The 19512-nt window shown below is 37.2% G+C and overlaps 1 protein-coding gene and 1 pseudogene across 1 annotated transcript; both read right to left on the bottom strand.

Annotated features, from left to right (window-relative positions):
• Positions 1–1401: 1401 nt before the first annotated feature.
• LOC107730966 (FAD-dependent oxidoreductase domain-containing protein 1-like) lies at positions 1402–7550 on the bottom strand (annotated as a pseudogene).
• A 683-nt stretch (positions 7551–8233) lies between these two features.
• On the bottom strand, positions 8234–17515 carry stt3a (STT3 oligosaccharyltransferase complex catalytic subunit A). The gene is made up of 18 exons (XM_016541908.1): positions 17443–17515; positions 16647–16769; positions 16503–16563; positions 16302–16423; positions 14692–14837; positions 14509–14599; positions 13768–13874; positions 13476–13640; positions 13201–13381; positions 12736–12891; positions 10869–10960; positions 10611–10766; positions 10339–10527; positions 10123–10239; positions 9918–10020; positions 9676–9790; positions 8687–8810; positions 8234–8594 (listed from the first exon to the last, which is right to left on the bottom strand). Exons 2-18 carry the CDS (start codon positions 16732–16734, stop codon positions 8556–8558), a joined length of 2052 nt encoding a protein of 683 aa, XP_016397394.1. The 5' UTR covers positions 16735–16769; positions 17443–17515; the 3' UTR covers positions 8234–8555.
• Positions 17516–19512: the final 1997 nt, after the last annotated feature.

Genomic DNA, 19512 nt, shown 5'->3' with positions numbered 1-19512 from the left:
CTTTAAATATAAAAAACGTACTTGCAGTCTGTGAGTCAGAACTGTCGGCATTGTAGTCTACTCTCCCAGGATCAGGAAACAGTCCTCCATAAAATGTGCTGCACACATCTGAATATTTGGGTTGAACTGTTCTGGAACAGTGTTGTAAATACAACTTAACCACTGATTTCTAGTTGTGTCCTCTTTTGGAAGACCAAACAAAGTAGTTTTGCTTTCACAACGAAACACACAGTGTCTCCACGACATGGCGGTGGTGGCAGCAACAATATTACAGCGAGAATCAAAGTTACGCCTTCTTTCTTTGCGTATACATTTGGGCGGTGTTATGCAAATCTTCACACACAGTGACGTAGACATTTAAACGAGGCGTGGACGAGTCTTAATTTTTATATTAAGGGATCTTATCTATTCACGAACAGCTTGTAACACTCCAAAGAGAAAGGAAAACTTGAAATCGCATCATATGACCTCTTTTAAAGGGCAAAAGCTGAATAGAGCACTTTTAAATCTCAGCAGCTTTTTGGATGCATGTAATTTGCGATTTTCTACATAACTTTAAGTTACATATCATATATTCATCATAAACGTGTGTGTGTGTGTAAAAGTTTGGGATCACTGTTTTTTTTTTGTTTTTTTTTAAGAAAATTAATACAAAAATTATTTGTATTTGTATTTTTTGTACAATTTTTTTTCTGTCTTTTTCCACAATATGCATGTGTATTCATATTAACACACATTTAAAGATGTACAGATTTATAAAATTCAGTCCATAAGGTCTGATTTGGGGACAAACTTTTAAAGTAAGATTATTTTTGGTGTTCATTTCTGAAACAGTATGAAAATGACAATCCAGAAAAGGAATTTTAAAAAGTAATAATAAAAAATGAATATAGCTGCAAGCAGTGAAGACGGGCCCAAGCCATCAGTGCAGCCGCCACCCCGATGGCATCAGGAAAACGGTGCACAGCGGGCACATGCATTTACAGTAACCCTTTACAGTCTGTATTTAAGGGTTACAGCAATGAAAGGGTTACACTATAACATCAGGAGTGTGAAACACACACACAAAGAGAACAATATATAAAACTTTACATTAACTATATTAGTTAACATGAATAATTATTATATAGCATTTGTTAATGTTAGTTGATATTAAGTTCAAAACCTGCTAATACATTAATGCAATTTAAAGTTGTATCTGTTAACATTAGTTAATGCACTGTGAATTAACATGAACATTTTTATTAACTAACATTAAAAAGATTAATAAATGCTGTAAAAATATATTGTTCATGTTAGTTAATACATTAACTAATGTTAACAAATGAGACCTTATTGGAAAGTGTTACCAAAACTTCTTATGATCTATAAGGATTTTTAAAAATAATTTTAATGGTCTATAAGCATTTGCATGCACTTTTCACAAAACCTTGAATAGCCGACTTACTGACTGCCAGCACGAAAGTTGTACGGGCTGATGAGATCTAGATGTGAATTAATTTTGGTGACTAGGTCAAACGGTGTGTGCTACAGAGCCCCTCGAAAATGGCTTTTTTTTTAAAGGCTGTGCCACGGGACCCCCGTGACTCCCACCACCCCCACCCCCATGTGAAACTCTGTCCGGCCCTGACGGCCGCAGATTCCATATGTGCAAAGTTTCAAGAGTTTTTGAGCATTTTAAAGGCCCCAAAACCCCCAAAATCTTGGAAAAAATAAATAAATAATAATCCTTAGAAGAACAATAGGGCCCTGCGCCCCTAGTGGCTTGAGCCCTAATAATAAACAGTGCAATTCCAAGAGGGTCCTCGCACCATTTCTACTCTGCCCCTAATAATCCTTAGAAAAACAATAGAAAAATAGGATATATCATGATCTGTTTCATATGCATATTGAAATATATGCAATTACAAATGAACATAATGTGCATCTGAATTTCCTGATCTCTACCATACATTTCTTGTACAGTATGTTTTGTTGAATCCAGCAGCATTGATCACTCTTCTCTTTCATGCCTTAATAATCTGAGCTTCCTTACATTTTGTTACCAAACTGAACGCATCCTCCTGAAAATTGGATTCCATTGTTCCAGTGAGAGTTCTGTCTGGACCATGATGTCCTTATTTTAACGTTCATGTCAAGTGGCTCTATCCTGAGGACACATACACCTTCCCTCTATGTTTTTGTGCTCCTCACACAATGTTTCTCTCTAGCATGGGCTCCTGCAGGAGGATCCGTTTAAGGTCAAAAGCACTGAGGTCGATGGTCTTATAGCCTCCGTCCAGAATAAGTTCAGCCACAGCGAGTCCGACCGCAGGAGACTGCTGTAGAACGTGACCACTGAAGCCCAAGGCAAAGAACATGTTGGGCACAAGAGGGTGCAGTCCAGTAATGCCATTCTGATCAAAGGTGTTGTAGTCATACAATCCAGCCCATGCACTTGAAACCTGACAAAGATGGGCCATAAGAGCAGAGTGCTTCATTTGGAAAAAAAACTTGAGTGGTAGAATTTAAAGAAGACACAAACAAACCCATATAATGGCATTAGAAACTGTTAAATTAGTCCCAGGATTTTAAAGAAAGCTTAAGAAAACTCCCCTTCATACAGTGGATAACATGAATAACAATTCTATATTATGAATTTTACCTTCAGTTGCTCAAATGCAGGAATACGGTGGGCCAGACGATGCCAGACCTTCTCTTGAAAGAACTCATGGTCTACATCAAGGTTACTGATGTCTGGTTCTTCTGTCTGCACAAGTACAACTAATACATTTGAGATCGGCTCAAAACGTGCCCATACCTCCTCGGGCAACATTCCCGTGATGTAAGTTCCTCCCAGTCTCTCTCGTCTGCAGTAAACCCCTGAATAGTCAATCAGAAATGGAGTATCCAACCCTGGTCCATCAGGACAATGTACCACATAAACAAACCTGGAGGAGATATGAATGATGCAGTTAGTGAGACTCCACAGTTTTATAATTAAACATAATGACAATTTAATTATTTAAATTAAAAATTAAATACAAAATCCTACAGGAAATACTAATGATATTTAATTATTTTTTAACAATATTTAATAAATAACAGGCTTCAGCGTTCCCACAAGCCTACAGTGGATAAGGAAAATGGATGGATGGATTTAATTAATAAATTACTTATAATAACATTTATTTTTATAAAACGGATAGTTCCGGTCCTTGATTCTGATTGGCTGAGCCACGTTCGAAGCTGTTGTTAATTACTCTACAAACATACACCTTTGTTTACGTTTGTCTGTTGCTTGGCAACCACTTTGTTGCAACCACAACTGATTCTGAGGAACTACATTGTTTGGTGGAAGAATACTGATTTTATTAATATCATTACACTTTATTTGCTCTGTTTTATTTTGTGAAACCGTACTACGTATATGTAATAACCGTTTTATAAAAGCAATAAGCCCCGTGAAGCCGTGGTTTACAGTGAATTTATAACAGCTAAGGGGGCTAATAACGCCCCTTATCTGTTATAAATTCACTGTAAACCACGGCTTCTTCGGGCTCATTGCTTTATTTTAAAAACTAATTATACTTAATAATAATATATTACATTATATTATAATAATAAATGCAAGTTATTTTAGAGTATTTGGCACTGCTCATTCATTTAAATTAAAATGAAATATTTCATTTTGTATTGAATTCTAATGGTATTTAAATATTATAAAATTATATTTCAATAGCATAAAATGTAATTAATTCTTAAATTAAATTATATTTATAATATTATTTATTTTAGAATATTTGGCACTGTTTATTCATCCAAGTAGGTAAGAAACCATTTCAAATTACAGGATGACCACTGTTTACCACACAAGATGTGAACAATCATGAGCCTTGACCTCTTTCTGGGCTCCACGGGTAATGGAAAATCAGACACGGATTCTTTTGGACCTAATCCGATGCCTAGCATGGCGGCGATCTTTCCTGAGTTTGCAGCTGCCGCATTTACCACAATGGCACACTCCACGGGCTGATACTCCAGACTGTTGGGCATCCGCACCTAAAAATCACACCACATCTATCTGTTATGCTTTTAGTGCACTTGAACTTTAGAACACCTATGAAACAGTGCGTTGTACATCTGGTGTGTTCTGTTTTGAGAAGGCATATGAACATACATTAACATATTTTATCCTTTTGACATTAAGAACCTCTCCATCTGTGGTTTCTGCCAAATTTGTGGCACATTTAAATCCTAAAAATTCAAGAGAATCAACATGAGTTCTGTTTTGAAAGTAAGAACAATTAAAAAAGTACCAAATGTAGGACATTGTGTAATAATTTGACAAACTTTAACATATTGTAGTTGTTAATCCTGACCTGTGACCTCTCCAAAGCACTGACAGACTCCCATAGACACAGCCTTCCGTCTGAGAGCATTCAGGAGACACCAGGGGTCAAACCAGCCCTCGTTCTCTAGTCCTTAGTGAGGAATAAATATGTCACTCAGTAATGAACTTCAGATGTGAGATGTATCAAAGATTGTGAAAATGGTCACCAACCAAGAGAAGCCAGAGCGACCCCCTCCGTGTTCATCCAGGGGAATCCCTCCTTCAGCTGGGATGGTGACAGGAGGGCGACCTTCGCCCCTGCATATCTACAAATAAAATCATAAACATGTTTTATTGATCTTTAACTTTGTATTGCGAGTCTGTTTATCAGATAATATTAAAGGTTGACTTAACACAAAAACGTTTTAATATCCTGATAATACATACGCCTAATATAGTTGAAAGAAATTTGTATATAATCTGTGTCTGGTAAACCAACTTTTCCTGTTACCTTTGAGTTCTGTAGTTTTCCTCCATGATATGAGCTGATTTTTCGCTGGCGAAGAAGAGATATCCTGAATGATGAAACTGCAGATCAACGGGGTCTTCATTTACCACCCAGAGATGATTCTGAGGCATTACAACACGACAGAAATACACATTTGCAAACATTCATTAGTATTCTGAAACTCTAGACCAGCCCAATTGATCCTGAAGCACATTTAGCAACATTTACAACTAAATATTTAAAGTCTCCAGAAATGAGCTGATACTTAGACAATTTATGTGTTACAGTGCATTTGTAAAGGGAACAATATTTCAGGAAGCTTTTAATAGTGCAATATAAAAGATTTTACATTAATGTTCTTCATGAAGTGAGCTGAAAACAGTGACAGCAGGATGTTTTCTTTCAAGGAGAACTGCTGCCGAATTCCACCACATGACAGCACAGTCGACGCCTGGGAATACTGTAGAAAGAGGAACATAAAAATGTTTTTTAATTACCTTTTATTTATTAGCATTCAAATCTGTCAAAATGCACAAAACGTCAAAGCATTTTCCTGTCATACCTGCATCACACAATGCACAACCTCTGATTAATGAATCTTAAAATTGTCACCAAAAGCATATTATTTATATATTATTTACATTACATACATTATATATTTGCACAATGCTTTTATTTGGTGTAATGATTTTTATATATATATATATATAGAGAGAGAGAGATAGACAGATAGATAGATAGATATAAATAATTAGTTAATATATAATTTAGTTACACATTAATTATATTGTTATATATTTGTGCAATGCTTTATTTGGTGTCATGATTTTAATATATTAACGATTAAATGGATAGTTCACCAAAAAAAAAAAAAAAGATCATTTACTCTCCCTCAAGTCTTCTGAAACCTGTATGACTAACTTTCATGGAACACAAAAGAAGAAGTCATGTTTAATTAAAAAATGTAAGAAAATAATGAGTCTTTTTGCAGAGTGGATGTGATTGTTCACAGGGAAGCAGGATTTTGTCTCTCCTCCAAGGTTTGTTGCAGGGTTTCATTTGAATGCACAGGGATTACATTGAAAATCTAATTTAGTTTCATTGTATAAAAAAATTATAATGCAGGAAAAAGGGGACAATCAAATAAATGTTCTTGCATATATATATATAAATGAATGATTTCTGTGCATTTTTCTGAACTAACTGAGGATTGTGTTACCATTATTATACTAGGGTCATTTTGCTTATTCATTCTGATATTCATCATAAGTATTTGAAACCCAAATGAAATCTTTCAAATTGAATTAAATTCATTCAGACATCCACTTGTAATTTTATTTGAATACATTTTATTGTTTCTCTGAGACACTGATATGATGCCTGGTGGGAGTAGAAAGACATGATAAAAAGTTTTCCTTTTTGTGGGTGAACTGAAAAAACATGATCAGTACATGATTATTAGCATTCCACAGTATACTATATAGCAGACATTGTGTCTCAAAACTTAGTGAGCCGCCTAACTAAGCATCACCTTTGTAGCATGCTCACTAGTTTTTGAGACACGCTCCCAAGTGCCCTTGAATAAACTCACAGTAGGGTCTTTCTCCACCACCAGCACTCTCAGACTATCCCTCACTCGCTCCTTCCTCTTCAGCCAGTATGCGATGGACCATCCTATGACTCCCCCTCCCACAATCACCACATCAGCCCTCTCCGGAGGCAGGCCAGGGGTCAACTCAATCGGGCTCCAGTCACAGCCAGGCATCGCTGTGGCCGCTTTGTCCCGAAACACCCGGAGCTGAGCGTCCAGATCTGTAACGAGTTACATATGACAGATGGGAGTATATGTTTTATTGGCAGGAGCCAGTTTTATAATTACCCACATTTTCTTGAAACCATATTGTGTTTGTAATTTTGTTAGATAAGGAGTTTTATTATTAATGCAATGCTGGTTTGTGGTAAATTTCTCATTCATACATCTAAATATAGGAAGAAAACACTTATTTTATTTGGTAATTATATTCTACCCCTAAAAAGCAAAAAAAAAAAAAAAATAAATGTACTAAATGTAATAAAAGTGAATACAAATTATCATTTTTATTCATCTATTGTAACTATAAATATTATAAATATATTTAGCTTTGATTACAATTTTGAACTAGTCTGAATTACTATTATACATGTATAATATTTGTTATGCAGGATGCGAATTTACAAATCCTACTATAGCGAAAGCAATACTCAACTGAACTCATGAATATTACTTAGTTCGACCAGTGCAGCTCACTGATTTGCTGAAAGGCAAGCGGTCGTTACGCAGTTGGCGAATGAACGAACAGTTACTGCAAGAAAGGCTTCGCTCATTAATATTGATTACATTACGTGCCAGCGCTCCAAGGAAGTTTACAACTCAACGCCAGTATGACTAAATTAATATTAATAAGCTAACCATTTTATCATAGTAGGATTAGAAATACAAGAATATTGGGATGGCACTCATGACTACAGTACTGGACGTTTAACGCCTCTCATATTAATATAAAAGTACGGATGCATAAATTATTTTAAGTGACTCATCTCACCTTTAAAGAAGTCCTTTTCATCTCACCTGCTGCTGCTTTTAAAGCTCCGACAAGGAGCTACCAGGGCTCTGAAAGCAGGGACGGAGGTGAACAGCTTGTGCCACATTGCTATTGTCGGCAGACAGTCATGTAGTCGTAACAGGACACTCCAATCACCTTTCTCAGTGACACGCCGCTCAATAAGTCGAGCGTAAACTCATTTGACCAAGTGCGCATGCCATGCTCACAATGACGCCACACCAAGACCAGCCCACAGCTGTAGTTTCATTAGTGGCATCGTGTACACAAGATTGTAATAATTTTCACTTGGAAAATCAGTGTAATATGCATTTTAATTATTATAACGTAAGTACGTACGTAAATAAATAAATAAATAGGGGAAATCTCTCTAACATCTAAACTGCTTGTTCGTTGACACTGCTGAGAGATAAGTACAGAATAAAATTACTTTTTTAAATTTATGTATGGAAAAAAATACGTTCTTTTTCAGTTCATTAAAATGGGCAGCTTGATTTTTGGACTAACAAGTCGAGGTCTCTTGAGGATCTAGATCAGGGCTGTCCAAACTCGGTCCTGGAGGGCCGGTGTCCTGAAGAGTTTAGCTCCAACCCTAATTAAACACACCTGAACCAGCTAATCAAGCTCTTACTAGGCATAGAAACTTCCAGTCAGGTGTGTTGAGGCAAATTGGAGCTAAACTCTGCAGGACACCGGCCCTCCAGGACCGAGTTTGGACAGCCCTGATCTAGATCTTAGTGGGCCTGGTCTTGACTCCAACTTCGGCATGCATGTGATTTTAATGATTAAAAATAAAGACAGTGATCAATTGAATCCCAGTCACTCCTTTATTCACCCATTAAAGACAAATCAAACAGTTATCCGGCCAGCTGATTGCAGAAATGACTTATGAACATTATTCTCACCTTTTCAGGTGATAATTTGACACCTTCTGGCCCCAGTAAACATCACATTTCACAATCAAATTTAAAAAACAGACCAAGAAAACAAAGGTAAGAAAAGAAAATCTCTTTCAGCAATTACAACAAAAGTATAAAAAATCTTCATGCTTTCTCCTCAGATCATGGGATGGGGCCCGCAGATGTTCAGTGCTGTGTGTTCAGAAGAGGGGGGTGGGATTTTGAGTTTCTGGGTTTTACGTTCTTGAGAGGCCACGGTTGTCAAGGTCTTTGACCTGTGGAGGTAAAGCAGGAGATCATCAGTGGAAGTTCAGATGGTTTAGAAGGACAGTAACGGTTAAAGATGCACAGGTGAGTTAAGATGTACCTTGTATATCCTGACGAGCCAGTGCTCTGTAGTATATGCTTCCTCCAGCACATCCAGCTCAAAGTCCTTGTTGCCAATCTCAGCATTACGAACTCTGTCGTAACCAGGAGGACGCTCTGGAAAAGTAAAAAAAAAAAGTAAATGCAGAGTTTAATTCTAGCCATCACTAATTTCTTAAAGGGTTAGTTCACCCAAAAATGAAAATTAGCTTGTGTTTTACTCACCCTCAAAGCTTCCTAAGGTGTATATGACTTTCTTCTTTCAGACAAAATATCTATATTTCAAACGTAATAAACACTTTTCTCTTACTTCTACTGACTGTCGTACGTGGAAGCCGTTCCGGCGGATGACGCAGCACGTATGCGCAGCGCACGCGCCTCTGAGATATGCTAGTCTCGCGAGTATGTTTATAGGGGCAAAGGAAGCAAAGTCTCCTCTTGGTTTATATCGAAATCCTCCCGACATTTTTCTTTACAAATCCTCGGTTTGTACTTCTAATTCATGACCGGCATTTTGTTTTGTTCTCTCTCCGCGTTCGTCACTTATCACGCAACGCCGACGTAATACTTTGAAATATGGATATTTTTCTTATGAAAACGCATGGATTCGCTACTGGAGGCCTTTATTCACCCCCCGGAGCCGTGTCAGGCACGTTTTATTATGGATGCGCGAGCTTTATTTGACGTCTTGTGGACTGTTCAACAGTTCACAATTTTTAATATAACTCCAACTGGATTCGTCTGAAAGAAGAAAGTCATATACACCTAGGATGCCTCGAGGGTGAGTAAAACACAGGCTAATTTTCATTTTTGGGTGAACTAACCCTTTAAGATTTGTCAACTTTTGTCAAAGTCAACATGAAACAGCATTTGCAACTCATTTTACTTTCATAATGTCAGTTATTTATGAAAATAATAATAAAATATTCACTAAAAATATTCAATAATATTCAATAAAATAATACTAATTAATGGTGTTGTTATTGTGACCCCTCACGGTCCACGCGGAACTCTCCGGTCGGCGTGTAGTAGTCATGTTCCTTTATGTGCCTCCCTGTGTCCGTGCTGCCCCCGATACGGACCATCCACAGGAACTTATTAATGTCTACACAAATACATAAACATACTAATTATTACATGTTATTTAGGTTTAATCCAATCCCGATACTACAATTCAAACAATAAGAACCACAAAGCCGTTTCCGTGGGTCAAAATGAATCCGAGCCCGTACCATCAGATGAATATCCTGTCAGTCCACCAAAGATCACCAGGACGTAACTAACATCCAGTTCTCGCATAATCTCATAGGCTTTCTCCTCAGTGGAGGCCATAGCCTGCAAAGAAGAATTTTTTTTAAATAAATGTCCAAAGTATAAAAACTGTAAACCGTAAAACTATATTTCTGTAGTTTAAACTATAGAAAACAACATCCTCACCTGACCCACTCTGGAGATGTGAGTGTTATTCCAAGTGTTGTTGTCAACCAGAATCGTTCGATTGGCCATCGCTGTTATTTGATACCCATAATCCCACCACGACATGACTTTAGCATCCTGTACACACACAAACGCAATATGAGATGAGCAAAAATTTTTGGAATCAAAAGAAGCAGGACGTTTATGAGGGTCAACAGCATGACGGATCTCACTGACCTCTGGTGTGTTGTGTCTGAGCCAGTAATATGCCTCTCTGAAGTCATCGAAGATGATGCGGCTGCCATCACCACCACGGGCGGAGAGCACAATAGACGGGGAGGAGTACGCCTCGCTGGTCACCCAGGTGGAGTGGAAGGTGTATGTGATGAGGAAAAACGCCATGACCAGAATCATCCCACTTGCCACCTACGGACCAATCAGAGCAGAGCATCACTGAGTGAACCAATCACGTAAGGAAAGCTAAGAAAGATCAAGAGCATTGATCGTACCTCATTTTTGATTGGGTAAGTGGAGTCCTGCTGCTTTTTGGACTTCTTGTCCGGTCGGCTGACATCCAGGTTCTTCATGTAGGTGGTGAGGACCTGAGAAACGCCGATGCCTGACAGGATGCACATGACGGGAGCCAAGACTAACATGAGACGCACCTGAGCAGAACAGATAAAACTAGGGTCAGAGCTTCCTTTGTTAAAAGAAATGCTAATAAACTGACTTCAAATCTTGGCTAATATAAAGTAAAAGTGTTTTACCATCACAGCTGAGAAGTACATGCTGGTGACGCCATACATGATGATGAAAATCGTGGCATCGGAGAGGTTGTTAAAGCAGTAATAAAGGCCAACTGGAGAAACAAGAGATTACAGATTTAACACATCAGATGCAGATTATTTTAGCATTATTTATATACTATTATAGTATTTATTAATATTTTGAATTTACTTTATTTTTATATTTTCAGTTTTCAATTTAATTTTAGTTTAAGTTTTAGCGATTTTGTTATATGCTTGTCATGTTAATTCGTTTTTAGGTTTTTAGCTTGGATTTTTTTTTTTTTTCAGTTTTAGTAATTTTAGTACTTCAACGTAAACTTATTGTATTTCATTTAGTTTCCAAGTTGATATTTCTCATTTTCATTTATCTAATATTTTTTATATTTGCTTCATTTCAATTAACAAAAACTATTTTTAATGGAGCTTTTTCCACAGACTGTGATGATGCTTTTCCACAAGTTATCAACGTTGTAAATCTAGCAACATTTTTTTATATTTTAACGTTTTTTAATTTTATAACACTATACTTTGTGCTTTCTTACCTTAGCATTAAATGTCTGTCTGACAGACATTTTTAGCTGGATAAAGGACCATCACCTTCAACTCAACCTTGCTGAGACAAAACTGCTCGTTGTCTACCCAGGACTTCATCACAACTTCTCTATACAGCTAGGCTTGTCAACAATACCTCCTTCTAGGACAGCAAGGAACCTTGGAGTTGTGCTTGATGATCACGTATTGCTTCACAGACCATATTGCTATAACGGCCCGGTCCTGCAGATTTGCCTTATAAAACATTAGGAAGATTAGACCCTTCCTATCAAAGCAGGCCATACAACTCCTTGTTCAAGCTCTTGTTCTCTCCAGACTGGACTATTGTAATGCTCTCTTGGTGGGCCTTCCGGCATGTACTATCAAGCCTCTGCAACTGGTCCAGAACGCAGCAGTGAGAGTGATAGCTGCCAATCAAATTCAAGGTACTGATGTTTGCCTACAAGACAACCTCTGGCTCTTCACCAATATACCTAGACTCACTAGCTCAGACTTATGCGCCCTCCAGAAGCTTGTGTTCTGCAAGTGAATGACGCCTCGTGGTGCCATCCCAAAGAGGCACAAAATCACTCTCACAGACCTTTTCCTGGACTGTTCCCAGCTAGTGGAATGACCTGCCTATCCCAATTTGAGCAGCTGAGACTTTAGCCATTTTCAAAAAACTTCTAAAGACACATCTTTTTCGTCAGCACCCGACCAATTAATACTAGCCCATACATATTCTATTCTATTAATTTTTTTCTAATTTATTTAATTTAAAAAAAGCATGAAGGGTGAATAAACCTTGCTATGTGTACGGAGTACGGAGACTTGTTACAGTACTTGTATACTGTTGCCCTCTTGTTTGGTCTGATTGCTTCTATTGTAAGTCATAATTTGTAAGTCGCTTTGGATAAAAGCGTCTGCTAAATGATTAAATGTAAATATAAATAATCTAAAACTAGTTCATGCTGCTGCATGACTGTTTCTAATACAAAGGTCGAGGAACTGACAGCAAATCTGACATCTTTCACTCTTTTGAATAATGTAATCAATCTCTCGATATTTTTTTCCTCTTTTAGAAAGTCACAGAAACGTTATTGTAATTTTTTCTTTTGCTATTAGGGCAAAAGGGAACACAAAAAATCTATATGTAGTTTCCCTTCACCACTATAGAAATGTATCCTAGTATGATGACTTTCGCTTCGGAGAGCCTCAGAAATGTGAAAAGACTCCACAGTTTTAGATTTAGTTAACAATAACAACATCGATCTGATGGTTTAAAGAAAAAAACGAGCACAGGAAGGTGCTGTACCTGGAAACATGAAGACCAGAAGCTGCAGGTCAAAGTAGTAGGAGGACCAGGTGGTGGGCTGGTGCTCAGACACAGAGGCGATGATGGGGATGTTGTTCTTGGCGTACGATGGATCCAGCAGAGAGTAAAAACGGCCAGTCCAAGGTGAGATTTTCCCTAGCATAAGCCAATACAAAAACAAACTATTTAGAAATAATAAAAAAAATAATATTTAAATTAGCACATACACAGTGCAACAGTGAAAAGGGACCCCTTTCAAACAGTGTCGCGTTCCGAACGTTGTTTAAGCGACATACACCGGTATTGCGGTATTTTAAAAATGAATATCATAACAAAAATAAACACCGGTATTCGGTATGAACCGGTATACCACCCAGCACTAATTTAAATGTCCAGAAATAAATACTTACAAATATATTTATAATAAAAATAAATAAATATTTGAATGGGAGCGTCTCTTCTAACCTGTCAGCATGAGCACTGCACCTGCAGAGAGCAGGATGATACCGACCAGCGAAATGACACTTTTGAACAACACTTCAAACTGCTGCGTGTTCAATTTGCTCCGGAGGTAATCGACAAAGGCGTGAATCTGACACAGGCCAAACACCCCGAATGCAGCCATGTGTTCGGAGGACTGGACAGGCTAGAGGAAAAGGGAGAAAGAGAGAGATTATTGATCTAGTTTTAAGATTATATTATAGTAATTTCTCATATTTGATAGGTGATGTTCAGCTCACCTGGAATCCAACAAAAGAGATCTGCATGGAGAGGATGGTGCCCAGGCAGTAGACTGTGCAGTACGCCACATAGATGCGATGAGAGAAACGGCCGGTAAGCATCAACACCAGCACGTGCAGGGGAATGAGGTTAATCAGAAACACGTAACCACCCCAGGAGGACACCTGACGCCAACACACAAAGTTATTGTGTTATTGAAATAATGTATTTTGTGTATTTAAGTAACAATGTATTGATTTGCTCTGAAACAATCCCAATTCAAAGAGACAATGTGTCTCAAATGTGGCTCACCATGTAAAAATATGCCAGCGCGCACATGGACGACCAATAAATGGAGCCTGTCTTCACTGCTTTGATCCACATGTAGTACGTCAACAGCATGCAGAAAATGGCGATTCCTTTAGATCATACAAAAACTATTTAATTTACATTCATATATTATATGTATTCATTGTATATTATTAATGTAAATTTTCAATATATATTAACAATTTCAATTTTACAGGATATTTGAAAACACAATGACATACAAGAAACAAACTATATTATAAATATATTTATCCACACTACTATTCAAATGTTTTGGGCAAGTAAGATTTTTTTTTTTAAAGAACTCTCTTATACTCACCTAGGCGTCATTTAATTAAACAAAAACAATAATATTGTGAAATATAATTTTTTACAATTTTATAACTCAACAAACTTTCTTATTATTATCTTATGATGAAATATGGTTAATATTTTTGTGAAAAAAGTTGAGAATTTTTTTACAGAATTTTTTGATTAATGGAAACTGTCACTTTTGAGCAATTGAATGTGTCCTTGCTGAATAAAGTATTAATTTCTTGCCAAAAGAAAAAAAAAAATCTTACTGACACCAAACTTTTGAACAGTAGTGTATGTGTTTCAATTTGATATTTGACAAATTCTAAAACCTTTCCTATTGAGGCCTTTTTGAAAGCATTTGAATAAACCTTTACCATATCGATCAATTAGAGAAACTGAACACATATCTCTGAGACAAGATAGTACCTTCATTGTCATAAGAGCCTGCCACAGAACGTGAGATGTATCCCGGGACGACAGCGATCATGGCGGCAGCCAGAAGCCCTGCACCCGCATCCTGCAACATAAAGTGTTACTTCAGTTAGGAGAATTAGCTAGACAAATAATGTGCAGGTGGGTGTGATGGACGTGTGCTGAAGTTCATCTCACCTTGAGCTCTTTTGTGAAGTGGTAGGTGACGATAGCGGTGAAGGAGGAGAAGAGAGGGGCGAGGAACACACACACATTGCGGATGTCGATGGTGATGTGGAAGAAGTGTAGAACGTGATACAAAGCCGCAGATGTGATCATCAACCCTGTAGGAAAAAACGAAACAACACACCGTTGCTATGCAGATGTAGCACTGTTTAAAGTGGTTTTAGCCTGTTGTTATAAGGTTGCTAGTCAAAACAGTCCCTAAATATGGTTTATATATAGATCACCGCCAGTTTTATCGTCCATCAGATGAAAAAGTCCAATCACTTAGAAAAGTTAATCACTTAGAAAACTAATGATACAACACAATTTGCCTGTGCAGGTCAAAGTTTAATACTAATGGTTAAGGGTTTGTTTAACATTTAAAAAAAATAAGGAAGTGACATCACCATTGCCATCAAGATTAGTAATGTGGCTTCATCAAAGAAACAGTTGAATGGTTCAGAAATGGTTCTAAACAAATATGTTGCTGGATTTTGATGTGAGAGTACAACAGGGGATACACTTTTTCACAGGAGGCGGCATGTTATGGCCAGAACCAACAGTTTAAAGTTAAAATGTCTTATTGAAGAATTTGTTTCCTACAAACATGCTGCTTTTCACTTCTCAATATGTTAATTGATGGACTGGAGTCGTGTGGATTACTTGTGGATTATTGTGATGATTTTATCAGCCATTTGGACGGCACCCATTCACTGCAGAAGATTCACTGGTGAGCAAGTGACGCAATTAGTGGTCGACCGATATTGTTTTTTTTATAGCCGATGCCGATATCTTGGAAAGCAGGGTGGCCGATGGCCGTTATAAAGCCGATTAAAATTTTATTTATTTAAATTAATATTTAAGAAATTTGAAATCATTTGAAAATGGATTCAAAAAGGGGGGTCGTCTTATAATCAGGGTCGTCTTATATTCGGGCCAATACGGTAATATATCGTATCGGCCCCCAAAAACCCATATCGGTCGGGCTCTAGTTTAAAGCATTCAATTTGCACGGACTGAAAGTCACGCAGAAAACACAAATACTTTTGTATACATTTTAATTCCTTTGTTTAACAGTTCTATCGTATTATTAGACAGATTTCTGTCTGTATTAGACGGAACTGTTAACGACGATGGCGAACAAGAGGGAGAATGTGAGCACTGTGTGCTCAGGCGCTGCCGCTCTCAGCGCCATCAAAATAAAAGTCCGGCACGCCGTCAAAATAAAAGTGCCGCCTCTAACGCATCGGCCAAACAGAAAAACTTGTCGGCCGATGCGATATTTGAAAAATGCCAAATATCGGCCGATATATCGGTCAACGACTAGATGCAATGCTAAACTTCTCCAAATCTGTTCCGATTAAGAGACAAACTCATCTATATATTGGATGCATATTTTTATTTTTGGGTGAACTATTCCTTTAACAATCTTTTCCAAGACAACATTCCATTAAATGCAATGACCTTGTTGCAGCACGAGTAAAGCATTCTGGGGTTTTGTACTTGGCGTCAGGCCACAAGTGGCTGAAAAAACACATTCTTATACTGCTATAAATTTTGAAATTAGTGTCATTAAGCTGTACCGGGATAGATGGTGCCTCCTATAATCCTCCCAAGTGGATACCAAGCCCGATCATCAAACCAGTTATGGAATTTGTAAAAGCCCTCTTCTGCCAAGAAGCGAGTGGTCCGGTAATTGAAATAACTGCCAACAAGAAACAGCTCATTTAAACAGGTGTTCGGATGCTGGTGCACTGCAATAATGACCCAAAATCTGCACTTACGGATCGAACTCATGGATGACACTCTCGAACCGAAGCACAGAGAACAGTCTGGTGGAGAACGCTGGAGGAAAATGACAAGACAGACAGCTTTAGAGGACAGCTGACATACAGGAGTCCGATACAAAGGGACGTGTATCCACTCACACAGGACGGCTGCCATAGACAGGATGAGCAGTTTCAGCAGGGTGTCCTGTTTCTCATAGGACAGACGCAGGAAGCCCAGCTTGGTCATCTTAACACACAGGAGGCAGGACTAACTCTTGATACCTGAAAAAACAGCATGTTAACATAAGCAATGCAACTGTTAATAATAATAATAGTAATACAACTTAAACTATACATACATTTTAGGGGGAAAAAGTGAAATGTTAGAGCAGCGTAGAATAGGGCTCCGTTAATAACAAACTATGTACAAGCAGTAAGCAAATTTTGGCAGATTTAAACTTCTAAATATGATTATGCAATCCTACAATTTATTTTTGCCCTGATTAAAGAGGTTTTTCAAATTGATTAAGCGTCAAATATGAATTGTAGAGGGTAAAGCAGTTGAAGAAATGCATAAATCTGCATATTATGTGATCTGTTAAAGTGTCAAATCTTTATAAAATCAGGAAGAGCCAGTTTGTGCACAATTCCTAAACAAAACCCTAAGTTACTCATTAACACTTCACCACACATGTACAAGAAGATAAATCAATTCAGAGAGTATAAAAGATGCACATAAACAGTGTTTTCTGATGAACTATTCGTGATAAACTAATAAAGTCTTGATTAGCTCCTTAACGTTAGCTGCTAGCTAACATTACACCTATCTCACACCTTTCCAAGCTTTTTTTATTATACGTAAATGTGTTATTTAATGCAAGGGAGTAAATGTAATGACAGCGAACCTGTATAGTTGCAATAAATTAGATTAGAAATTATAAATGTGCAAAATTACCAGTCTTATTCATCGGCGGTTCACTCACTCCAGCCCTACCACACTCTCACATACAACCCTCTCTGCGATCAAGCCCCGCCTATCCACGTAGAGAGGGCGCTAATTGGCTCAGCGTCACGATTTCGAGAGAACAGCTTTCGCTGATTGGTCTTCGAGATGTCATTCAAGCGTGTCAAGACTAGTTCCGCATGGCGCTCCAGATATGACGTGTCCTAAAGGGAGAAAGACAGTCAGCACTGTGGAATCCATGCAGCACTCAACCTTAAAACTTGAACTATCAAATATCATAACATTTATGTTATTTTAATTGTTAAATAAAATTTCCCTTACAAGTTCATAATGTATGACAAGTTACAAGTTCGTATTACAAAAATACAAATATTACATAAATACAATAAAAACCAAGCAAACAAACAAACACAGCAAGTAATATACAATAATTTTTAAATTAACATATGATACAAATATAAAACCTTTTCAGGCAAAATCTTACTAAATAAGTACTTAAGTGAACTAACTTCATAAAAGAACTTTCGACTTGCATTAAAATCGGGACAGTCCAAAAGAATGTTTAATAAAAAGGGGGTCTTGCAGAACATGCATAGAGTTGGGTCTATGCGCGAGTCAGTCTTGTAAAAAAAATTATGAAGTTTTGTACACTTCTAAAGCAAAGTGTTTATTTGGGATAGTTGTCTGTTTTGTCTAACAAAAAGTTATTTGATTTATCTCATGTATTGTGACTAATACATCATTTTCTATACATTAATTAAAAAATGATATACACTGCGGGTCAAAAGTTTGGAATAATTTAGATTTTTTTTTTTATGTTTTTGAAAGTCGTCTCATTATGCTCACCAAGGCTCCATTTATATGATGAAAAATTCAGTAAAAACAGTAATATTGTGAATTACTATTACAATTTAAAATAACTGTTTTCTGTTTTAATATATTTTAAAATGTAAGACATCCACTTGACATGCCAGCATTCATCGGAAACTGGATCCGTGATCATTTAAAGAACAGTTTCACACGTGTCACACAGTTTGCCAGTGCCACCTGACAACAGCAGAGGAATAAAGCTTGTGCATACTGTTGGAAATCATCCCCGGACCATTACAGATGACACTGGATCATGTTGACATGGTATTCCCAAAATAAAAACGCATTATAAAAGAAACCAAATAAAAGCAGCTCCCTTTTAAGTTTTACATTGTTACTTCTAGAATTGCTCAGGGAAAAAAATCCATCATTTACTCACTCTTGTTTTCTGTTTTAATATATTTTAAAATGTAATTAATTTCTGTGATGGCAAAGCTGAATTTCCAGCAGACATTAATCCAGTCTTCAGTGTCACATGATGATCTTTCAGAAATCATTCTAATACGCTGATTTGGTTCTATATATTAAAATACATAATAATAATAATAAACTTTTTTTTTTTAAATCAGTTTGAGTTACAGTAAAATATGACAACATATTTTGTAAAATGCATACTACCTAGTGTTTCCCAAAAAGAACATTTTCAGTGCAGTACAAGTCATTTTGGATAGAAACGTCTGCCAAATACACAAATGTAAATACAAAATAAGACCATTCTGTACAAATACTGTACACAGACCAAATTTATTGAAATAATGTAATACTTTTACAAAATGTCACTCACAAATATCCATCTGTAGGTGTAACACTATGGACTCCTGATGATAATTACAACCCTTTTTAAAATACACACCACCCACCCCCCACGGATACAATGACATAATATGTGCTTCAGTTTCAAATGTTTCAAAACAGGTTCCAGGTACTGAACTCCAGGAACAATCACCACAGTAGACATCCACTTGACATGCCAGCATTCATCGGAAACTGGATCCGTGATCATTTAAAGAACAGTTTCACACGTGTCACACAGTTTGCCAGTGCCACCTGACAACAGCAGAGGAATAAAGCTTGTGCATACTGTTGGAAATCATCCCCGGACCATTACAGATGACACTGGATCATGTTGACATGGTATTCCCAAAATAAAAACGCATTATAAAAGAAACCAAATAAAAGCAGCTCCCTTTT

This window comes from Sinocyclocheilus rhinocerous, unplaced genomic scaffold, assembly GCF_001515625.1.
Source record: "Sinocyclocheilus rhinocerous isolate Xijiao unplaced genomic scaffold, SAMN03320098_v1.1 scaffold1330, whole genome shotgun sequence".
NCBI classification, from domain to species: domain Eukaryota; kingdom Metazoa; phylum Chordata; class Actinopteri; order Cypriniformes; family Cyprinidae; genus Sinocyclocheilus; species Sinocyclocheilus rhinocerous.
Note: the sequence above shows the minus strand (reverse complement) of the source record. Positions and strands in the feature narration are given on the sequence as shown.